This window comes from Gigantopelta aegis, chromosome 2 (assembly GCF_016097555.1).
Source record: "Gigantopelta aegis isolate Gae_Host chromosome 2, Gae_host_genome, whole genome shotgun sequence".
NCBI classification, from domain to species: Eukaryota; Metazoa; Mollusca; class Gastropoda; order Neomphalida; family Peltospiridae; genus Gigantopelta; species Gigantopelta aegis.
The window spans coordinates 18117575-18138220 of NC_054700.1; the positions used below are offsets into that span (position 1 = coordinate 18117575).

General features: G+C 34.7%; 1 protein-coding gene across 1 annotated transcript in view; it reads right to left on the reverse strand.

The window, feature by feature from the left end:
* Positions 1-6282: 6282 nt before the first annotated feature.
* The window catches only part of LOC121387519, a 66750-nt gene continuing 52386 nt past the window's right edge, over positions 6283-20646 (reverse strand). Inside the window, exons 31-38 of the mRNA XM_041518669.1 lie at positions 19888-20070; positions 18489-18668; positions 17311-17431; positions 16466-16578; positions 14919-15095; positions 11269-11372; positions 7878-8083; positions 6283-6524 (exon numbers count right to left, since the gene is read on the reverse strand). Coding sequence (XP_041374603.1) covers positions 6283-6524; positions 7878-8083; positions 11269-11372; positions 14919-15095; positions 16466-16578; positions 17311-17431; positions 18489-18668; positions 19888-20070 — 1326 coding nt within the window. The remainder of the gene's footprint in view (positions 6525-7877; positions 8084-11268; positions 11373-14918; positions 15096-16465; positions 16579-17310; positions 17432-18488; positions 18669-19887; positions 20071-20646) is intronic.

Here is a 20646-nt window from a genome sequence, read left to right on the forward strand (position 1 = left end):
TGTTTTCTCTTTTCATGAATACTTAGCATGACCTCAAATTAATGGCATTTTCCCCATATGGTACAATAGACTGGTCCAGATATCCCAACAGCCAATAGAAAAAAAAGGCAATTTGTGGTAGAAAATATATACAAGTAAAACATTTAACTTGTAATACCAGCACAAAGAAGACGGAATTTGTTTTTAATAAACATGTCACATATGTCAATAAAAATCACACAAATTCATTGGACGGCTATGATATCACAATGCACTGCAGAACACTGATATATATGTTTCATTCCCTGAGATAATATCACAGATGAATTACATTTCTTGTTGCCATGGTAACATGTTTTGGACATTATAGCATATTTCCTTCTCTTTTGGTTGCCATAAAATATAATTGAGTATCTGTATTCAATGCATGCAGGATCTTTGCCTATACAATACTTATATTTTTTCTTCCAATCGCTCAAAACATAAAATAACTGAGTGAAAGGGAAGGTTTTATGTAGTGTTGCCCAAGACAAAGTGTACAACTAAGAAAAAAGAAGAGAATACATTATATATATATATATATATCAAAAATGAGATACGGTCTATAACAAACACTCAAAATGTTGTGTGTAAATTAGAAAATGTTTGTGAAAATATAAAAAAAAAAATTGTGCAATAGCCTGAAATAAACAAAATATGTACACAACAATACATCAATACAAAAATCATGTTATGTGCAATATCTTAAAATACATATATAACAATCTGCAATATCCATCTGAAATTTTGTAAGTAAATAAGAAAATAATGTATCTTACTGGTGATATGTTTGACTTGCAATAACTGAAAAGGATGATATCACAAAACAACACAAAAATACCCTTAAATATTGAACATGGTATAAATGATATAACAAATGTCATTTATTTATTATTGTAACATCATTATTTATAACATATGTGTCCAACTCTTGAGAATATAGATTCTCAATTGTTGTTTTCTTCTTCACAGCACAGTTAGTTCAATGTTTATATCTGTGTGTATTACCCTGATGTCTCCAAATTAATAATTCAAATCAGCCTTTTCTATCTGGATGAGGAGATTGTAAATAATTCAGTAGGTTTAAAATCCAACTGAGTATAAATTACAATTAACAAGACATAGTAATAGGTTTACTTCCTAATTTGTAACAGTGACAAAAATACAAATATAGACATGTTACAACAGATTAATTTCAATTTCTAATTGTGTCTAAAAAAATGTGATTTTAAAACAAGTCTTTATCAATCTGTTTTTAAGGATTATCTATGGATGTGAACAAAATGTTATAGCAATACTTAGAATTGTGTACAGTGATTTACATAATTTCATTTTTTTTTTAAATTGGTGAAAACAGCTAGGGTGTGAAATACAATAACAAAGTTGATACCAGTTATTACAGTATCTAGTTTTAGGTCTTTAAAGCTTGGAACATAAAATAATAATTTCTATAGTTTATAATTATCTATTTTGAAATTGTTTTGCATATATAGCCAAATAATCTAATACATTTTAGCATCAGTTAGTTACAGTACTATATACTGAAACTGCATAACTTTAACTTGTAATACCAGCACAAAGAAGACGGAATTTGTTTTTAATAAACATGTCACATACATGTATGTCAATAAAAATCACACAAATTCATTGGACGGCTATGATATCACAATGCACTGCAGAACACTGATATATATATATCCCCTGAGATAATATCACAGATGAATTACATTTCTTGTTGCCATGGTAACATGTTTTAGACATTATAGCATATTTCCTTCTCTTTTGGTTGCCATAAAATATAATTGAGTATCTGTATTCAATGCATGCAGGATCTTTGCCTATACAATACTTATATTTTTTCTTCCAATCGCTCAAAACATAAAATAACTGAGTGAAAGGGAAGGTTTTATGTAGTGTTGCCCAAGACAAAGTGTACAACTAAGAAAAAAGAAGTGAATACATTATATATATATATATATATATATATATATATATATATATATCAAAAATGAGATATGGTCTATAACAAACACTCAAAATGTTATGTGTAAATTAGAAAATGTTTGTGAAAATATTTAAAAAAACAATTGTGCAATAGCCTGAAATAAACAAAATATGTACACAACAATACATCAATACAAAAATCATGTTATGTGCAATATCTTAAAATACATATATAACAATCTGCAATATCCATCTGAAATTTTTAAGTAAATAAGAAAATAATGTATCTTACTGGTGATATGTTTGACTTGCAATAACTGAAAAGGATATCATCACAAAACAACACAAAAATACCCTTAAATACTGAACATGGTATAAATGATATAACAAATGTCATTTATTTATTATTGTAACATCATTATTTATAACATATGTGTCAACTCTTGAGAATAAGGATTCTCAATTGTTTTTTTTCACAGCATAGTTCAATGTTTATGTCTGTGTGTATTACCCTGATGTACTCCAAATTAATAATTCAAATCAGCCTTTTCTATCTGGATGAGGATTGTAAATAATTCAGTAGGTTTAAAATCCAACTGAGTATAAACTACAATTAACAAGACATAGTAATAGGTTTACTTCCTAATTTGTAACAGTGACAAAAATACAAATCAGTTGTAACGGATTCATTTCAATTTCTGATTGTGTCTAATAAAATGTGATTTTAAAACAAGTCTTTATCAATATGTTTTTAAGGATTGTCTGTGGATGTGAACAAAATGTTACAGCAATACTTAGAATTGTGTACAGTGATTTACATAATTTCATTTTTTTTTTTTAAATTGGTGAAAACAGCTAGGGTGTGAAATACAATAACAAAGTTGATACCAGTTATTACAGTATCTAGTTTTAGGTCTTTAAAGCTTGGAACATAAAATAATAATTTCTATAGTTTATAATTATCTATTTTGAAATTGTTTTGCATATACATGTATAGCCAAATAATCTAATGCATTTTAGCAGAAATCAATTTCAGTACTATATACTGAAACTTGCATAGTCCAACTACATGCAACATTTCACTAACTTGTAATGTCTAAACATTGTGATTAAAATGTTGTTGTTTGCTGTATAGTAAAATCAAGTAGTACATTATGAAGAACAACCAACTACAACTACTCAGTCCATGTAGACATACATATATCTGGGACAAGAATTCAGAAATATTATTGTCTGTGCTAGACAGAAAAACTATTGAATAGTCACATTTTTGACTAGCTAAATCACGGAACAGAAACAAGTCATATGAACCGATTTAACATTTACTAGTTACATTCATGGTGAACTGTACAAGGAAATCTAAGAATCAGTTTTTAATAAATATATATATATATATATAAAAAAAAAATAATAGCACATAGGACAATTGTGTACAAGTAAAATTTCAAAAAAAATCAATTACAAGTACATTGTATATTCATGGTTTGGTGTATAATGTAATCCATAAAGAATAGTTCATCATGTGCTGTATAACAAAGTCATACAATCCTTAAAAAACATAATTATATATCGTTGACATTCATATCAAGTAGTACGTATTATAATGTAGGAATATCATGCATGCAATCCTTATGGAATAACAACAGAACACTGAGCTACCCATGTGACAATATTACACATTACATAAAATATTTCAATAAATATCAATAGCCTGTATGTTCATAGTTTAGTGCATTAAAAAACAAAAAACAACTATTAAACCACAGGGGGACAAGCTTCCATATACGCAGGTATGCAGCTGCATACCACCTGAGATTACAAATACTTTTTTTAAAAATTAAAATATATGATGTAAAATGCGCGTGTATGCTGTATGCCAATAACATTTTATTCCATCGCTGAAAAACTCTGCATACCACCTGAAAATCCTAAGTTAGACCCCTGGAACCATGAATTCAGCCTATATACATGTAGAAGACTTCAGTAATTACATTTTATAGTTAGCTGGGTAGAAAAAAATCATGGAAATCAGTTTGAATTTAGCTACATGTACTTCTGTAACCAAATCAAGTAAAATACTACCTTGCACACCAGGTTGTTCATACAATGTCATATAGTTTGGTTACAACAAAATCATGCAAGTCATACAGAATAGCAAGTAACTGCAACTATACGTGTGTAGCTAGTAATATAAAAGACTTCTAATAGCAATTACAAATTATCCATTTTGTGCTGTATGGTGAAATAATATGTATTAAAAAATGTTAGTTGTCTTAGTGAATGAATGAAATTCATATGGACCAGCAGTTCAAAGTGACAAACAAAACTGCTATCTCATGTAAAACACTTACAGTCATTTCCGCTGGGAATGTTTTTTTAATTTTCACACTATGTAATACATAAATAATAGCTTTTTATACAAGTTATTTATTTGTGAGCCGGTTGTTTTCTAAACTGCACACAAAAATAGTATTTTGTTGTTATTTGCAATATACTTTCACTTTTCTTCTCACATCAAACCAAACTAAAGTTATTTACAAAAACATCTTTGCATGAAGATGGGACAGATTGTAAGTTATTCACAGAATCCATATGAAATAGCAACTAACTGCATGAACAAGACATGCATGATCAATACATAATAATTAAATTTCTGTTACATTCATTACACTATACAGTGAAACCCCTCTAAAGCGGACAACCTTGGGACTAAGACAAATGTCCGGTTTTAAGAGGGATCCAGTTTAGAGAGGTTAAGTTTTGTCTTGGTTCTTAAAAAGGGACTCTGTAAAACATCCGGTTTTGAGGGAATTCCAGTTTACTGAGGGTCCGGTTTAGAGAGTTTTCACTGTAGTGTCATCCCATTGGTCCAGACCTAGCAACGGGAGTTTGTTCATTACTCAATGAACGTAAAAAATATGTCGTCAGGGAACGTCATATCTGAGGACGTCATTTTATATTGGCAAAGTTGTCTCATTGAGCGTTATTGTTTATCAGGGTATGAACAGAAAAAATTATCTGCAAACTTATGTGAGAATGGCTTTGCCAATTCACATAGTTTGCGGATGATTTTTTATTTTTTTTTTCATACCCAGATAAATGTAAAAGAAATAACAGACAATCCTTAAATGTTTTTTTTAACATAATCCAGTTCGTTGGTTGCCATCTACTGAATACTGCATGTGACTCAGTTTTTAATATAATCCAGTTCGTTGGTTGCCATCTACTGAATACTGCATGCGACTCAGTTTTTAACATAATCCAGTTCGTTGGTTGCCATCTACTGAATACTGCATGCGACTCAGTTTTTAACATAATCCAGTTTGTTGGAATCCAGTTCGTTGGTTGCCATCTACTGAATACTGCATGTGACTCAGTTTTTAACATAATCCAGTTCGTTGGTTGCCATCTACTGAATACTGCATGCGACTCAGTTTTTAACATAATCCAGTTCGTTGGTTGCCATCTACTGAATACTGCATGCGACTCAGTTTTTAACATAATCCAGTTCGTTGGAATCCAGTTCGTTGGTTGCCATCTACTGAATACTGCATGCGACTCAGTTTTTAACATAATCCAGTTCGTTGGTTGCCATCTACTGAATACTGCATGCGACTCAGTTTTTAACATAATCCAGTTTGTTGGTTGCCATCTACTGAATACTGCATGCGACTCAGTTTTTAACATCGTTGGTTGCCATCTACTGAATACGACTCAGTTTTTAACATAATCCAGTTCGTTGGTTGCCATCTACTGAATACTGCATGCGACTCAGTTTTTAACATAATCCAGTTCCTTGGTTGCCATCTACTGAATACTGCATGCGACTCAGTTTTTAACATAATCCAGTTCGTTGGTTGCCATCTACTGAATACTGCATGCGACTCAGTTTTTAACATAATCCAGTTCGTTGGTTGCCATCTACTGAATACTGCATGCGACTCAGTTTTTAATATAATCCAGTTCGTTGGTTGCCATCTACTGAATACTGCATGCGACTCAGTTTTTAATATAATCCAGTTCGTTGGTTGCCATCTACTGAATACTGCATGTGACTCAGTTTTTAATATAATCCAGTTCGTTGGTTGCCATCTACTGAATACTGCATGCGACTCAGTTTTTAATATAATCCAGTTCGTTGGTTGCCATCTACTGAATACTGCATGCGACTCAGTTTTTAATATAATCCAGTTTGTTGGTTGCCATCTACTGAATACTGCATGCGACTCAGTTTTTAATATAATCCAGTTCGTTGGTTGCCATCTACTGAATACTGCATGCGACTCAGTTTTTAATATAATCCAGTTCGTTGGTTGCCATCTACTGAATACTGCATGCTCTGCTTTTGTTCCTTGTTTTACTGCTCGATCTGCGACTCAGTTGCCGCAGAGCGGGTGTAGGTTGGATCACTGGTTTTCTTGTTGGAGATTCCACAGCACTATTTGATGTGGACTCTATGGTTGGTTTGTCAGTTTCCGATACAGCTCCGTCTGAGATGGTGGGAGACTGGGCTTCCTTCTTCGTGTCGTTAACACTTGTCTGACTGCTTGTTGGTGACGAGACTGAAAAATAATGTTACAGAAACTGTAGAAAATGTGGATCGTTTTTTGTTTTCTCTTTTCATGAATACTCAACCTAAAGTTTGTTTTGTTTAATGTCACCACCAGAGCACATTGCTGTATTAATCATCGGCTATTAGATGTCAAACATTTGGTAATTTTGACTTAGTCTTTAAGAGGAAACCCGCTACACTTTTCCATTAGTAGCAGAGGATCTTTTACATGCACTATCCCAGACAGGATAGCATATACTTAACCTTTAACCTGACCTCTCACCAAAAGGCATTCCAAGCAGTCCCCTACTTCCTGTTCCGGTAGCATGTCTGTTGGGATGTAGGACCAGTCCATTCAAAATAGGGGGAAAGGCCATTTGGGATAGAGGTCAGATTTAATTGAAAATAAAAATGTAATTATGTTGATAATGTATAATGCAATACTATTATAAACAAAATATTATTTATTGTGGTAAAATATATTAAAGAAATTAATTATGGTACAAACAAATATCATGCAATGTAATGACAAACAATGAAACTGTTAATAATGATATACCATCAGGGCTTCTAGAATTTTGTTTAAATCCATTAGCCATGGGATCAGTGATTTTAAAAATTTACTAGACACAATTAAAAATTCACTAGCCCTACTTTACTTGAAGTTAATATAATTTGACTAAATAATAGTAATAATCAGATATGTCACCTAAAGAGGGAGATAGAGCTTAAAAACACTAACTTGGGGGTTGGAGGTGGAGTCAGGATATTCATATTTACAAAACAGACTTGACTGCAACATTTGACAATTGTTTTTTCACTAGCCGTCTGGCATGGCAATAGTAGTTATTTACTAGCCCAACACTGAATACCACTGGCCATGGGAGTGGGGCTACCATAAACTAAAAGCCTTGATATCATGCAAAGCCATGTAATTACAAAACAAAACATTATTTATTAAAATTTTATATTTTGCAATGTCTTTACAAACAGCAGACTATTTTTTATGGAACGTCCGCTGCCATGTAAAAAACAACAACCACATTTATTAATGGTACAGAGTTTAAGTTCAACACCAACACTTATCGGTATTAACAATTTCGTAAATTTGATTTTAAAAAATCCGAACAAACCTGCATAGTCAAGTTTATTTAACTAAACAAAATACTATATATCAAAATTAAGTTTCTATAAAGAACTGTATTTAATTTTTGCATTATTATTTTTGCACTTTAATAATGAAATATTATTCTGCACATTCAACTTTAATTTCCTTAGGACATACATGTATGTCGTTTTTGATAGTAGTCACTAGCTGTTATAATATTACAGAAATGTAGAATTTTCAAAAACAAATGTCAACCTTTGTGTTCGGGTCTTAAATATGCAAATTTCTTGGAAAGCTCCATAGCCTCCGAGTCACGCATCGACAGCGTCATGTAGTCGATGGCCATGCTGTCTGTCGCTGTGCGTTTAGCCTCGACCACTTCATCGCTGAGGACAGTGACACGCATTCTGCTGCGATGTTCCTCACACAGCCACGTCGTTTTACCATTCGGGAGGCGACACCTATAAACATGTTAAAATTCTAATAAAAAAAAGTAAAGTTTATTTTATTTAACGACGCCACTAGAGCACATTGATTTTTTATCTTATCATCGGCTATTGAACATCAAACATATGGTCATTCTGACACTGTTTTTTAGAGGAAACCCACTGTCACCACATAGGCTACTCTTTTACAACAGGCAGCAAGGGATCTTTTATTTGCACTTCCAACAGGCAGGATAGCACAAACCATGGCCTTTGTTGAACCAGTTATGGATCACTGGTCGGTGCAAGTGGTTTACATCTACCCACTGAGCCTTGCGGAGCACTCACTCGGGGTTTGGAGTCTGTATCTGGATTAAAAATCCCATGCCTCGACTGGGGTCCGAACCCAGTACCTACCAGCCTGTAGACTGATGGCCTAACCACTACGCCATTGAGGCCGGTCAAATTGTAATATGCCTTATAATTGTTTTTTAAATGCCCCGATTTCTGCATAGGCACTGTATGTACATGTAGCATACAATAAGTTTGAAAAACCAATCACTTACATACTAACAAGTACTTGACCCACCTTAAATAAAATTCCTTAAAAATATAATGTATCGGACAGATCGTCCCTGAAAAATGCTAGAGGTTATGCACCCATGCATCTATAAGACTTCATCTCATACGTCCAAATAATATGGAAAAACTGAGAGAGAAAAGTAAGTAATTATAATGTGTTTTGTATGTTACCCAAACCTGATTTTATATATTTCTGATTTCAGACATGAAACATTTTGAACATTAAAACATGTTTTTGAAAATCCCCACATGATTTTGGATACAGTTTTGTATGTCAGCCCTTGATACAATTTTTTTAATTTTTTTGTTTGTTTAACAACACCACTAGAGCTCATTGATTAATGAATCATCAGCTCTTGGATGTCGAACATTTGGTAATTTTGACATATAGTCTTAGAGAGGAAACCCACTACATTTTTCCATTGGTAACAAGCAGGGCTTGAACTTAATGGCAGCAATGACAGTAACTGGAGGCATCACCAATGGCACTTTTGTGCCACCGGATAAAAATTACTGCCATCTGTAGAGCTACTCACCGATGGCAAAATGTATAAATGTGTATGAACATTATTTGCCAGTATTTAACACAGGTGTTTTGGTCCTGGTTGGAGTTAATGGGTGTTTAGTTAGTACCACGCGATGGAATTATATTTAGTCACGAGCATATCCTGTGTTGTTGTATAATATACATTCTCACTGCATTTTGCCTCCTCGCTTTTGTCTTATATGCCGCCCCTTTTCACATCTGGCAGCCTCATTTGTTTTTCTGTGCTCCTCTTTATTTTTCGGCATCCTGTTATAAATTACAGCACCCAGCGAAACTGACAAAAAACTTCAGTATCTTACAGCAATTACCGTAATGTAATAACATAATTTAACACTATTTTTTTAACAGCCTCTGTTGTGTCCCATACCAGTATCCATTTGTATGTTTGATACACAATAAAAGTTACATTTTATTTTAGCAATGAAAACATTTTAACGTCAATTGCAGATTTAATTAGTCGTAACTGATGATTTTTACTTACTATCATTGTTTCATTCAGCAATTCCTTATAAAATATTAGAAACATTTAAAAAACAATTGGGGGGGGGGGGAGATATGCTTATAAAAACAGAAGTGGTAGTGTTCATTATTAAAATCATTTATCTTGGGTGCCAAATAATATATACACTGCCTTTCCAAAAACTAAACTATTTTTATCAGTTGGCAATATCAATGTGATCGATTCACTCGAAGATGGAAATAAAAAGAACAGAAAAATGTTATCCCACAGTAAGGAATCACTTTAAAAAATTACTTTATTAGCAAAACAAATACCTGTGAATGTCAAACCAACTCTCTGTTTTAACTAACAGTGCACAAAAGATAAGACAGCTTGTATACATCGTACCAACTTTTCAATACCAGATACTGAGGGGCAAAATAAGGCATAGGTATTTCCACAAAGTCGACCAACACACAACAATATATGGTAACCAAACATTCCTATTTTTTGTTTTGCTTTTCAGTTGTTTTTTTCTCTTTTTTTTTAAATGGTGGGGTGGGGGCCGCATGACCACCCTCCTTTAATTTTCACCCAGCGAGAACACTATACAATTTAATGTCATCCATAAAACAATTTTCATGTCATATTCATCGAAAACTTGGGCAACTTCGTCTCAGAAACACCAGGTTCTGTTAAATGTTAGCTTATGCTAGTAGTCCATGATTCCATTTATAATAAATTCTTGTTTATTGAAGTTTGACATAAATTGAAGAAATTTGACTACATGTACATACAGAAAAATAACCTTTCACTCAAGTTTATTTGCTGCAAAAATATGTTTAAAAAAATTGCCATCGGCATACTCAAAATTGCTGTCGGTGGGCCCTTTCATCGACGACAATTTGGTTTTTTTAATTGCCATGGGTGATAAATTCTTACGTTCGAGCCCTGAGCAAGGGATCTTTTATATGCACCATCCCACAGATAGGATAGCACATACCATGGCCTTTGATATACCAGTCGTGGTGCACTGGCTGAATGAGAAATAGCCGAATGGGCCCACCGACGGGGATCGATCCTAGACTGGCCACACATCAAGCTTTACCACAGGGCTACATCCTGCCCTGCCCTTGATACAGTATCAGAAATGTTAGATATACATGCACCGTACCTTGCTAAATTCCCCATGACTCTGCCAGAGTCTGCCATAATCACTTCTTGTCGAAGATTATGATACAGTATCAGAAATGTTAGATATACATGCACCGTACCTTGCTAAATTCCCCATGACTCTGCCAGAGTCTGCCATAATCACTTCTTGTCGAAGATTATGATACAGTATCAGAAATGTTAGATATACATGCACCGTACCTTGCTAAATTCCCCATGACTCTGCCAGAGTCAGGCATAATCACTTCTTGTCGAAGATTATGATACAGTATCAGAAATGTTAGATATACATGCACCGTACCTTGCTAAATTCCCCATGACTCTGCCAGAGTCTGCCATAATCACTTCTTGTCGAAGATTATGATACAGTATCAGAAATGTTAGATATCCATGCACCGTACCTTGCTAAATTCCCCATGACTCTGCCAGAGTCTGCCATAATCACTTCTTGTCGAAATGTTAGATATACATGCACCGTACCTTGCTAAATTACCCATGACTCTGCCAGAGTCTGCCATAATCACTTCTTGTCGAAGATTATGATAGGACTGATGGAAATCTGATGCTGCTGCCACCTGGGGACTCTGAAAGAAAAGTAAGAAAACCCCAATTTAAATAAGTGCATGCTGGTAAATTATTACAACTGCATAAAAAAACCCCATAATATATGTACTATGCAAAATGTATTAAATCTAGTGAGAAATACATTATTTTATTGTAGGAATAATAAAAAATAGGAACAAAAATAATGGAAAAAAAATAACATGAAACAAACTAATGAAAAAACCACAACTAACACTTGTTTTAACTTAATGGTGTATATTATGCACTTTCACTAAATAAAAAATGTTTCCATTACAATGTTTCCATTACTTTTCCTGTTACCTTTTTACCATAATATACTATATTATTTATAAAAACAATTTGAAACTGATTTCATTTCACACAGCACATACATTAATTTTATCATATCTGTTTCTTTTATACAGGTATTTATCGCTCATTAAAGCTGATAGAACATAAAAACGTTTGACTCATGACATAAACTCAGACCTGTCAACCTTTAGTCAAGAGAAAGCAGGAGGTGTGTGTTGAAAAAGCAGGAGATTTTGCAAAAAAGCAGGAGATTTTTTAAATTAACACAATTTAACTCAAAATCGCAAGATTTAAAAAAAAAAAAATATTACAATAAGTTATATGAACACTACATAATGTCATATATACTTGTTAACCTTAGTAACTTTATGTCAAACACAACATTTATTAATTGTACAAAAATAATCTCTTGAAGTGTACCCTTGTTACCAACATTTTACTGTGCAAACATACAAAATTAACTGACACAAGTATGTTTATATAGCTAATTGGTCTTTTTGTTGTCTTGCTGTGACATGTGATTTTAACGTGCATCGTGTGTATCGCTGTCAACTCTGGGCCAGAGTCTGGCACTTCAGATTCGTCATAGTTGCATTACAACCGTGTCCGGTGTATCGGCGCGTCCGGTGATACGGCACACTTGGTATTTTGCACAAGTATGCTTTGGAAGTTGTCATGTTGTCGGTATTTTTAATGAATTAAAGTTCAATTTCATTTTCAATGTTCAATCAAGTATCAAGATATTTATTGTTAAGGGTACAATTAATGTTTTTTTTATAGAATTATCAATAATTATATATAATTTCAAAATAAATCATTCACCTGCTTTCGTGTATATAAACGTGAAGTAGGCCAGCCTTATTGATATTAAGAATGTTAAAACCAGTCTAAAAACACCTTTCCCGCATTTTTAAAATTACAGTAATTATTTTTTTTGTTTATTTTTATTTAAACTGAAAAGGAAAACACAGATAAATACAAACAAAACAAAAGTTTTACACTTTAATTGACAGTAATTCCAGTTCACAAAATTTTGTCACATTGTAACAAAAAAAATCATAATAAAAAAAATAAAAAAATAATAATAGCGAAATAAGATTCACGTGTGTGCACAATCTACCCAAGAAAAAAAATCCATGTAGGCATTTTAGCCATGCATAGTAATGAACATGTATGCATCTGCAGTACTGTGTCACTCAAGAAAACGATTCCGAAACTGATCATGAGATGGGTAATGTGTGATCGTTCGTTTTCATAGTAATATTTTTTAACAAGACAAAACAAAAAAGTAGCCTACTAAAATAATCCTGGGATAATAGTGTGGCGTTTATGGGCATCAAAATGAGGTCATAGGTGGATTATAAATAGCAAGGTCACAGAATCACCGGACATGGAAATCGTTTTGGATACAAGGGGGGGGGGGGGGGGGGGGGGGGGGGGGGGGGGGGGGTGGGGGGGGGTGTGTGTGTCTACATTTATGGAACATTTTTAAATGTTTATTTACAGACATACCGTATATCGCTGTGTATTAGCCGACTCCATGCATTAGCCGACCCCCTAGTTTCACCCTCCAAATCGGCTTTAAAATTATAGACCTTGTATATAAGCCGACCCCCCTATATAAAACTAACCAAGTCAGATGTCTGTGTGGTCTACAAAATGACAAAGTACATCTGCTTTCAAATGTCATTTGTCACAGCAAACTTAGCCGGAAGCAGTAGCCGATTTCTATTTATAGAAACGGTGTCCGGTTAATTTATTTCTCGTAAAATATAAGTACCAAAATAGCGAAATATACCTAAACATTCTTGATTGCAGCCACACGTTAAAAACACAGTGACTGTTTGCATTGTTGATTGTGCTAATCGGTCTTTTCATTACTAGTCGGCTATACCCTACCATACCCAACCACCCGTGTCGATTAATCCCAAGCCGACAAACCAAACAAATGAAGCTGGAACAATTAACGTGTTTCACCGGTTTAGTAAGCAGTTTTGTAATGACACGTGACCTGCGAAGTTTTCCGAAATTGTTTTGATCGGTCACTATTTATTGTTGTTTAAACAGATAAATATTACTAAATAACTTTTAAACACCAACATTTATTAAAGATGAACATATATATACAATTTTAATATCTTTTATTTGTAATAGCTTGTGTTAAAATGCAATATTAAACCTTTATGAAAGCGGAAATGCAGAGCACAGTAATGACAATAGATCGAGTCGAGCCGTGACGTCACTATTCTAACTTTACATTTCCAATAAAATGTTGACTCCTTAGATAAGCCGACCCCAGCCTTTGACTTGATAATTTTTGTATAAAAAAGTCGGCTAATACACAGCGATATACGGTAAAACAATTTGTAGTGTATCTCAGATTATGCACTGCTTCATTGGTGAGAGACATATTTTATTAAGTATTTCACAGTGTTCACATAGAAAATGGCCTTAGGTGCGCTGATACACCGGACAGCACTGTATGTAATCTAGTGGGAAGACATTTTACAATTCAGAGCCGTTATTAGAACTAAATTGTATAGTTATATATATAGCAACACTGAATGATAATGCCGTGAATGGCAATACACAGCCTGTTGCATTAGCAGCAACTTCCCGTATGTTATTTTGGCAAAACAGGATTGATTTTTTTTTTTATGCTTACAAAAATGTCATTTAACAGGAGAAATTGTCTCCCGCGCAGGCCGTGGGAGATTTGATCAAATACCGGGAGACTCCCGCGGAATCCGGGAGGGTTGACAGGTCTGCATAAACTAGACATAAAATAGATGCTCATTTAATATTCTAGAATTAAAGTCACCGACAAACAAAATTAAACCCCAGAAAGAAATTTTAGCTACCAAAACGTTATAATGGTAAGAGAGTGCAAATGTCAAAAATATACTCTTCAAAAAAAGTAGGGGAACTCTAATAAGAATTTACAATTGCCAAATTTGTAAGGTATATTAGCTGTGGGGAATGGTTATATGATAATAGTGACTTAATTGGGCAAACATTACAACCGGTAGTTCAGTATTACAGCAGGTTTTATGACCACCAAAGATCTTGAAGGACGACTGGCGTCAGAAGTGAAATTTTAAAGTTGAAATTTTTTTTATCAGTAAATCGCAAATTCAAACAATAAAAATTACTAAAAACAAAACAATAACAACTGCATGATCAATAGAATGAAAAAGATTGACACAAATTTCTCTGCTTGCCGAAAGAACAACACTGACAAAGTATATTTTTACCTCATCTAGCCACTTGAGATATTCCTGACCAGCCTGTGTTGACATGCATTGTAGCAGCAGCTTCTTGCTGTATTTGGCAATACCCATGATTCTCGTTAGATACGGGGCAAACTTCTCTTTGGGAGAACTTCCAGGTTCCAGTGGTAGTGGAATGGCTTCTGAACAGCAGTGCCAGCCCTGTGAATCAAACACAAATCTGACTGTAAAAATAAACATAAGTAACTGGCCTTGGTGTCACAGGGGTGGGATGTAGACCAGTGGTAAAGCGTTCACTTGATCGCGATTGATCTAGGGTCAATCCCCGTCGGTGGACCCATTGGGCTATTTCTCGTTCCAGCCAGTGCACCACGACTGGTATATCAAAGGCCGTGGTATGTGCTATGTGCTATCCTGTCTGTGGGATGGTGCATATAAAAGATCCCTTGCTACTAATGGAAAACTGTAGCAGGTTTCCTCTCTATGACTGTGTCAAAATGACCATATATTTGACATCCAATAGCCGATGATTAATACAAAATCAATATGCTCTAGTGGTGTTGTTAAACAAAACAAACTTTGGTGTAACAGTGGGGGGGGAGGGGGGGGAGAGATTCAGCTCAGTCAGTTGAGTGCTCACCTGAGGTGCTTGCATTGCAGGATCGAACCACCTCAGTGGATCCATTCAACTGATTGGGTTTTATCTCGTTCCAACCAGTGCACCACAACTTGTCAGTGCATGCATGTGTTTTCCTGTCTGTGGGAAAGTGCATATAATAGATCCCTGGCTGCTAATGGTAAAATGTAGCAGGTTTCCTCTGATTACTAAGTGTCAGAATTAAGAATTACCAAATGTTTAACACCCAACAGCTGATGATTAATTAATCACAACATGTGCTCTAGTGATGTCGTTACCAAAACAAACTTTGGTGTTACAGTGATAAGCCATTGGACTTGAGGTTGCACACTCCATTCAACCGGCTTCAGTGGCATCGTGGTTAGGCCATCAGTCTACAGGCTGGTAGGTACTGGGTTCGGATCCCAGTCGAGGCATGGAATTTTTAATCCAGATACCAACTCTAAACCCTGAGTGAGTGCTTCGCAAGGCTCAATGGGTAGGTGTAAACCACTTGCACCGACCAGTGATCCATTTAACTGGTTCAACAAAGGCCATGGTTTGTGCTATCCTGCCTGTGGGAAGCGCAAATAAAAGATTCCTTGCTGCCTGTTGTAAAAGAGTAGCCTATGTGGCGACAGCGGGTTTCCTCGAGAAAAAAAACAGTATCAAAATGATCAGATGTTTAACATCCAATAGCCGATGATAAGATAAAAAATAAATGTGCTCTAGTGGCGTCGTTAAATAAAAACAAACTTTACTTCACTTCCATTCACTTTTGCATTCATTTCCATACAATTTTTATGTCAGAATATAAGAAGCTATATGATATTTTTAGTAAGTACTCTCCCTTGATAACAACCATGCAAAAAATCAACACAAAAATTTGGAGTTATTGACCCTTCTGCTATAGCACCACCTAATTTTGCTGTTAAATAATGTCAGAAATAGTTACCTCATCCTGCTCACAGAGAATCTGAACACAAAACTTGTAGGTTGCCTTGGTTTCCACTTGTTCCTCCATCTTGGATTCTGTAGTCTTTGACTTTTTTATCGATTCATCTTCTTCTAAAAAAAAAAGATTATTTATTCACAATATAGTTACAATACACATGATGATTGTTATTATCTGTTACATTGAAATATTGTAATTAGAAATTACATAATATATATTAAGTCAAACATTTCACCAAGCTAAATCTATATAACAATTTACTAAACAATCAGGCAGTTATGTTGGTAGTGGAATGGAAGAGAGAGAGAGAGGAAGAAAGAGACAAAGACAGACATCGGTGGGTCGAGAAAGAGAGAGAAATAGATATAGGGGTTGAGAAAGACACTGAGAGGTGAAGAAAAAGACAGAGAGAGAGACAGACAGACAGACAGACAAGACACACAAACAGACAGAGGACAGAGACACAGAGAGAGAGAGAGAGAGAGAGAGAGAGAGAGAGAGAGAGAGAGAGAGAGAGAGAGAGAGAGAGAGAGAGAGAGAGAGAGAGAGAGAGAGAGAGAGAGAGAGAGACAGACAGACAGACAGACAGACAGACCGAGAAAGAGAGAGAAACAGACAGAGAAAGAGAGAGAAACAGACAGAGAAAGAGAGAGAAACAGACAGACACACACAGAGAGAAATAGAGACAGACACAGAGAGAGACAGACAGAGAGAGAGAGAGAGAGAGAGAGAGAGAGAGAGAGAGAGACAGAGAGACAGACAGAGAGAGAGAGAGAGAGAGAGAGATTAAGCATGTTAGATAAGTAAGTGTACTGGTTAACAAAATGAATCACATGACAGAAAACCTGTAGTTTCTTGTACGAGATCAACAAGGAAAAGCCTGGGATATGGGTACGGTGTGTCTTGACCATCTGCATAGTGTATGACTTGGCGAAGGAACTTGCGCTGAGCCAGCTCATAAAGCTCCTGAGAAAACAAACCAATAAACACTTATTAATGTTGGTCCATCCATACCAACATGACAATGTATTTCTTGGAAATATCGCTTCTTTTGTTATGTCACTGTATGTTTCAGAACTAAACCTATCATTAGTGACGTCACGCCATTGTTATTCTGTTAGTTAACGAGTCTACCGCTGCTAGATATAGTGACATTCAACCCACATTACTGATATTGCTTACAATTGTCGCAGATGAAAAGAATGATAATGGATGATAAAACATGTCGTGTGATATCATAATTTATCAGCACTCATTGATAAAAGTATAGTCTAATCCACTTAATTGCATATCAGTTTATAGCATAAATTGGTTATTTGCATATTATTCGGCAAGCCTCAGAATTCATACTTTTATCAACTCATACTGATAAATTATATCACAAGACACTCGGGGAGTATTCTGTATATACAGATTAGTACATTATCGATTAATTCGGGGGGGGAGGGGGGGTTAGGATGAATCTCCATCAGTGGAGCCACTTGGATATTCCATTCCAGCCACAACTCCACAACTTGTGTTAAAAAAGGCCAAAGTATGTACTGTCCTGCCTGTGGGATGATGCATATAAAAGATCCCTTTCTTCTAACTAAAAAGAGTAGCCCATGGTGTGGCAGCAAGCGGGTTTCTTCTCTAATTATCTGTGTGGTCCTTAATGATATAACTGTAATTAAAATGAGTTTAGGGTGTCAATAAATAAAATAAATCTTTCTTTCTACATGTATTAGTTCAGTAGTGGAAAGATGATGAAATGAGAAAAATCGGTGAACTGGCATTCTCCAAAACCGGATATATTTCACGGTCCTTTTTTACAAATCCGTACAGAAATTAACCTCTCTAAACCAGAGACCTCTAAAAACCGGACATTTTACTTGGTCCCATGGGTGTCCGGTTTAGAGGGGTTTCACTGTATTTTAAAATCTACTGATTAACAGTAGTTAGCAATATATCAGCATCAGCAATTGCTCACATATAAACAAAAGAACTGTTACAACATCTGTGAATCTAGTGCTTAACAGTGTACCTGAAATGAGAGATTCTTCTGATCCTCGTTAGCTTTATTCTTCAATTCCTTTGTTTTCTCAGAGTCTTTTACCTCTACGGAGGAGAGTACGGCCTTGACCATGTCGTACAGCTTCTCCGACGGGGTGTCGAACTTTTCTTGGAAGCTCAACAGTGGATAGTTCAGAGACAGCACACCAATCTGACAGAGATTATTTTATAATTGAAGCAAGATAGTTTTCTGAGTAGCAGGAAACATTTTATTTTTAAAATCTTGACTAGCGATATTTCTAGTCAAATGAAAATTGATTGGCAACTATTGTTTAATGTTTTAAAATTGTGTAGCTATCCCTGAAACTTGCGTAGTGAATTGCGACACATAAGATACCGAACAAAATATGTTCCCCGAGTAGGTATCCTCCTCCAATGTTATTATTATATCAGCTGTATCCGTTGTAAAATATTCATTTCATGTCTGAATGGCTGTAAAATGGTTTATAACTTAGAAGGTCTGAAACTATGTTTTCTTCTTTGTTATGAGTAGTTTTATTAAAAAAAAAAAACCCAAAAAAACAAACCCATACCAACTTTACATAAACAAAATATGATTTTATCAAAGGTAATATTCTGGAATTCATACTGTTATTTTCAAGACGTACATTTCTTACACATCTGTTGGTGAGAACACCATGTGTTATTTATGATTACACATACTTGTTAACACATGTACGTGTGTTAACAATTTCAAGACATATGACTGGCTGCTCCTAGGTGATGACCAGGTCACCAGTGCCATACTTCCAATAAAAAACCAGCGCGATGGAAATCGATTAGACTGTGACGTATAGTTAACCTGACACTCATGTGTCTGTGACGCATAAGTCAGCTACAAGTGCAACGGCTGTAAATAACTTTTAGTCAAAAAAGATGTTAAAATTTGCTTAAAACATATATATATATATATATATATATATATATTCCTGTTTACATAGTTTAAAAAATATTTTGACAGAAATATAGTGACAGAAATCCTTTTTAGACAATATTGGAATATATTTAAATTTGTTCTCATCAGACTTTCATTTTTATTTTCATTGTCATCACAAGTGTTTTACAGAATAGAAAGCTTATACTTACAAATCATCCCTGATTTATTGTTTGATAAATAGAGCATAATACATGAGTGGCTGTTAGATGCCATTTATCTCACAACGAGTTGTTTTAAAATGTATTAACGAGCGAAAGTGAGTTTAATATGTTTTTAAACAATGAGTTGTGATATAAATGGTATCTAACAGACACAAATGTATTATTCTATTTCTTACATATCCTCAAAAACAATGTCTATATCAGTATAATTGTGTATAATTTCAAACCTATTATGTAATATATTAATATTTATTCTGAATATGTTTCTATACCTCTGTGGCACGCCATTTATTTCCTGTTCCAACCACAGCAAGGATCATGGGCAACTTGAGTGTGCTTGCAGCATACCGGAATTCTCTACAGCACGATTCTGAGGCAGAATACTCATCCGAGACACAGGCAACCACCACTTTAGCATTGAGCAGTCCCTCAGCAATGTCATCAAACAGGCCATGCTGAAAGTAGGCAGACAAATTAATAATAACAGGCAACCACTACTTTAGCACTGAGCAGCCCTTCAGCAATGTCATCAAACAGGCCATGCTGAAAGTAGGCAGACAAATTAATAATAACAGGCAACCACCACTTTAGCACTGAGCAGCCCTTCAGCAATGTCATCAAACAGGCCATGCTGAAAGTAGGCAGACAAATTAATAATAACAGGCAACCACCACTTTAGCACTGAGCAGCCCTTCAGCAATGTCATCAAACAGGCCATGCTGAAAGTAGGCAGACAAATTAATAATAACAATATTGAGACACAGGTGGTCACCACTTTAGCACAGAGAAGTCCTTTGGCTATGTTATAAAACTAGACATGCTGAAAATACATGATCAAATTGATGAATAACAATAATTATGTGGGGGTTTTTAAAGATAAAAAAATAATGGAATTCAGGTAGTCATATTCATCACAGGGGTAGTTAAAAATCAATAAGAATCAAAATGTATAGTCTAGTAGACATACCAGTATTCATAGTATCTATGTTCATAATTTTTAAAAATACAAAACAAAAAGACAATTAATATTC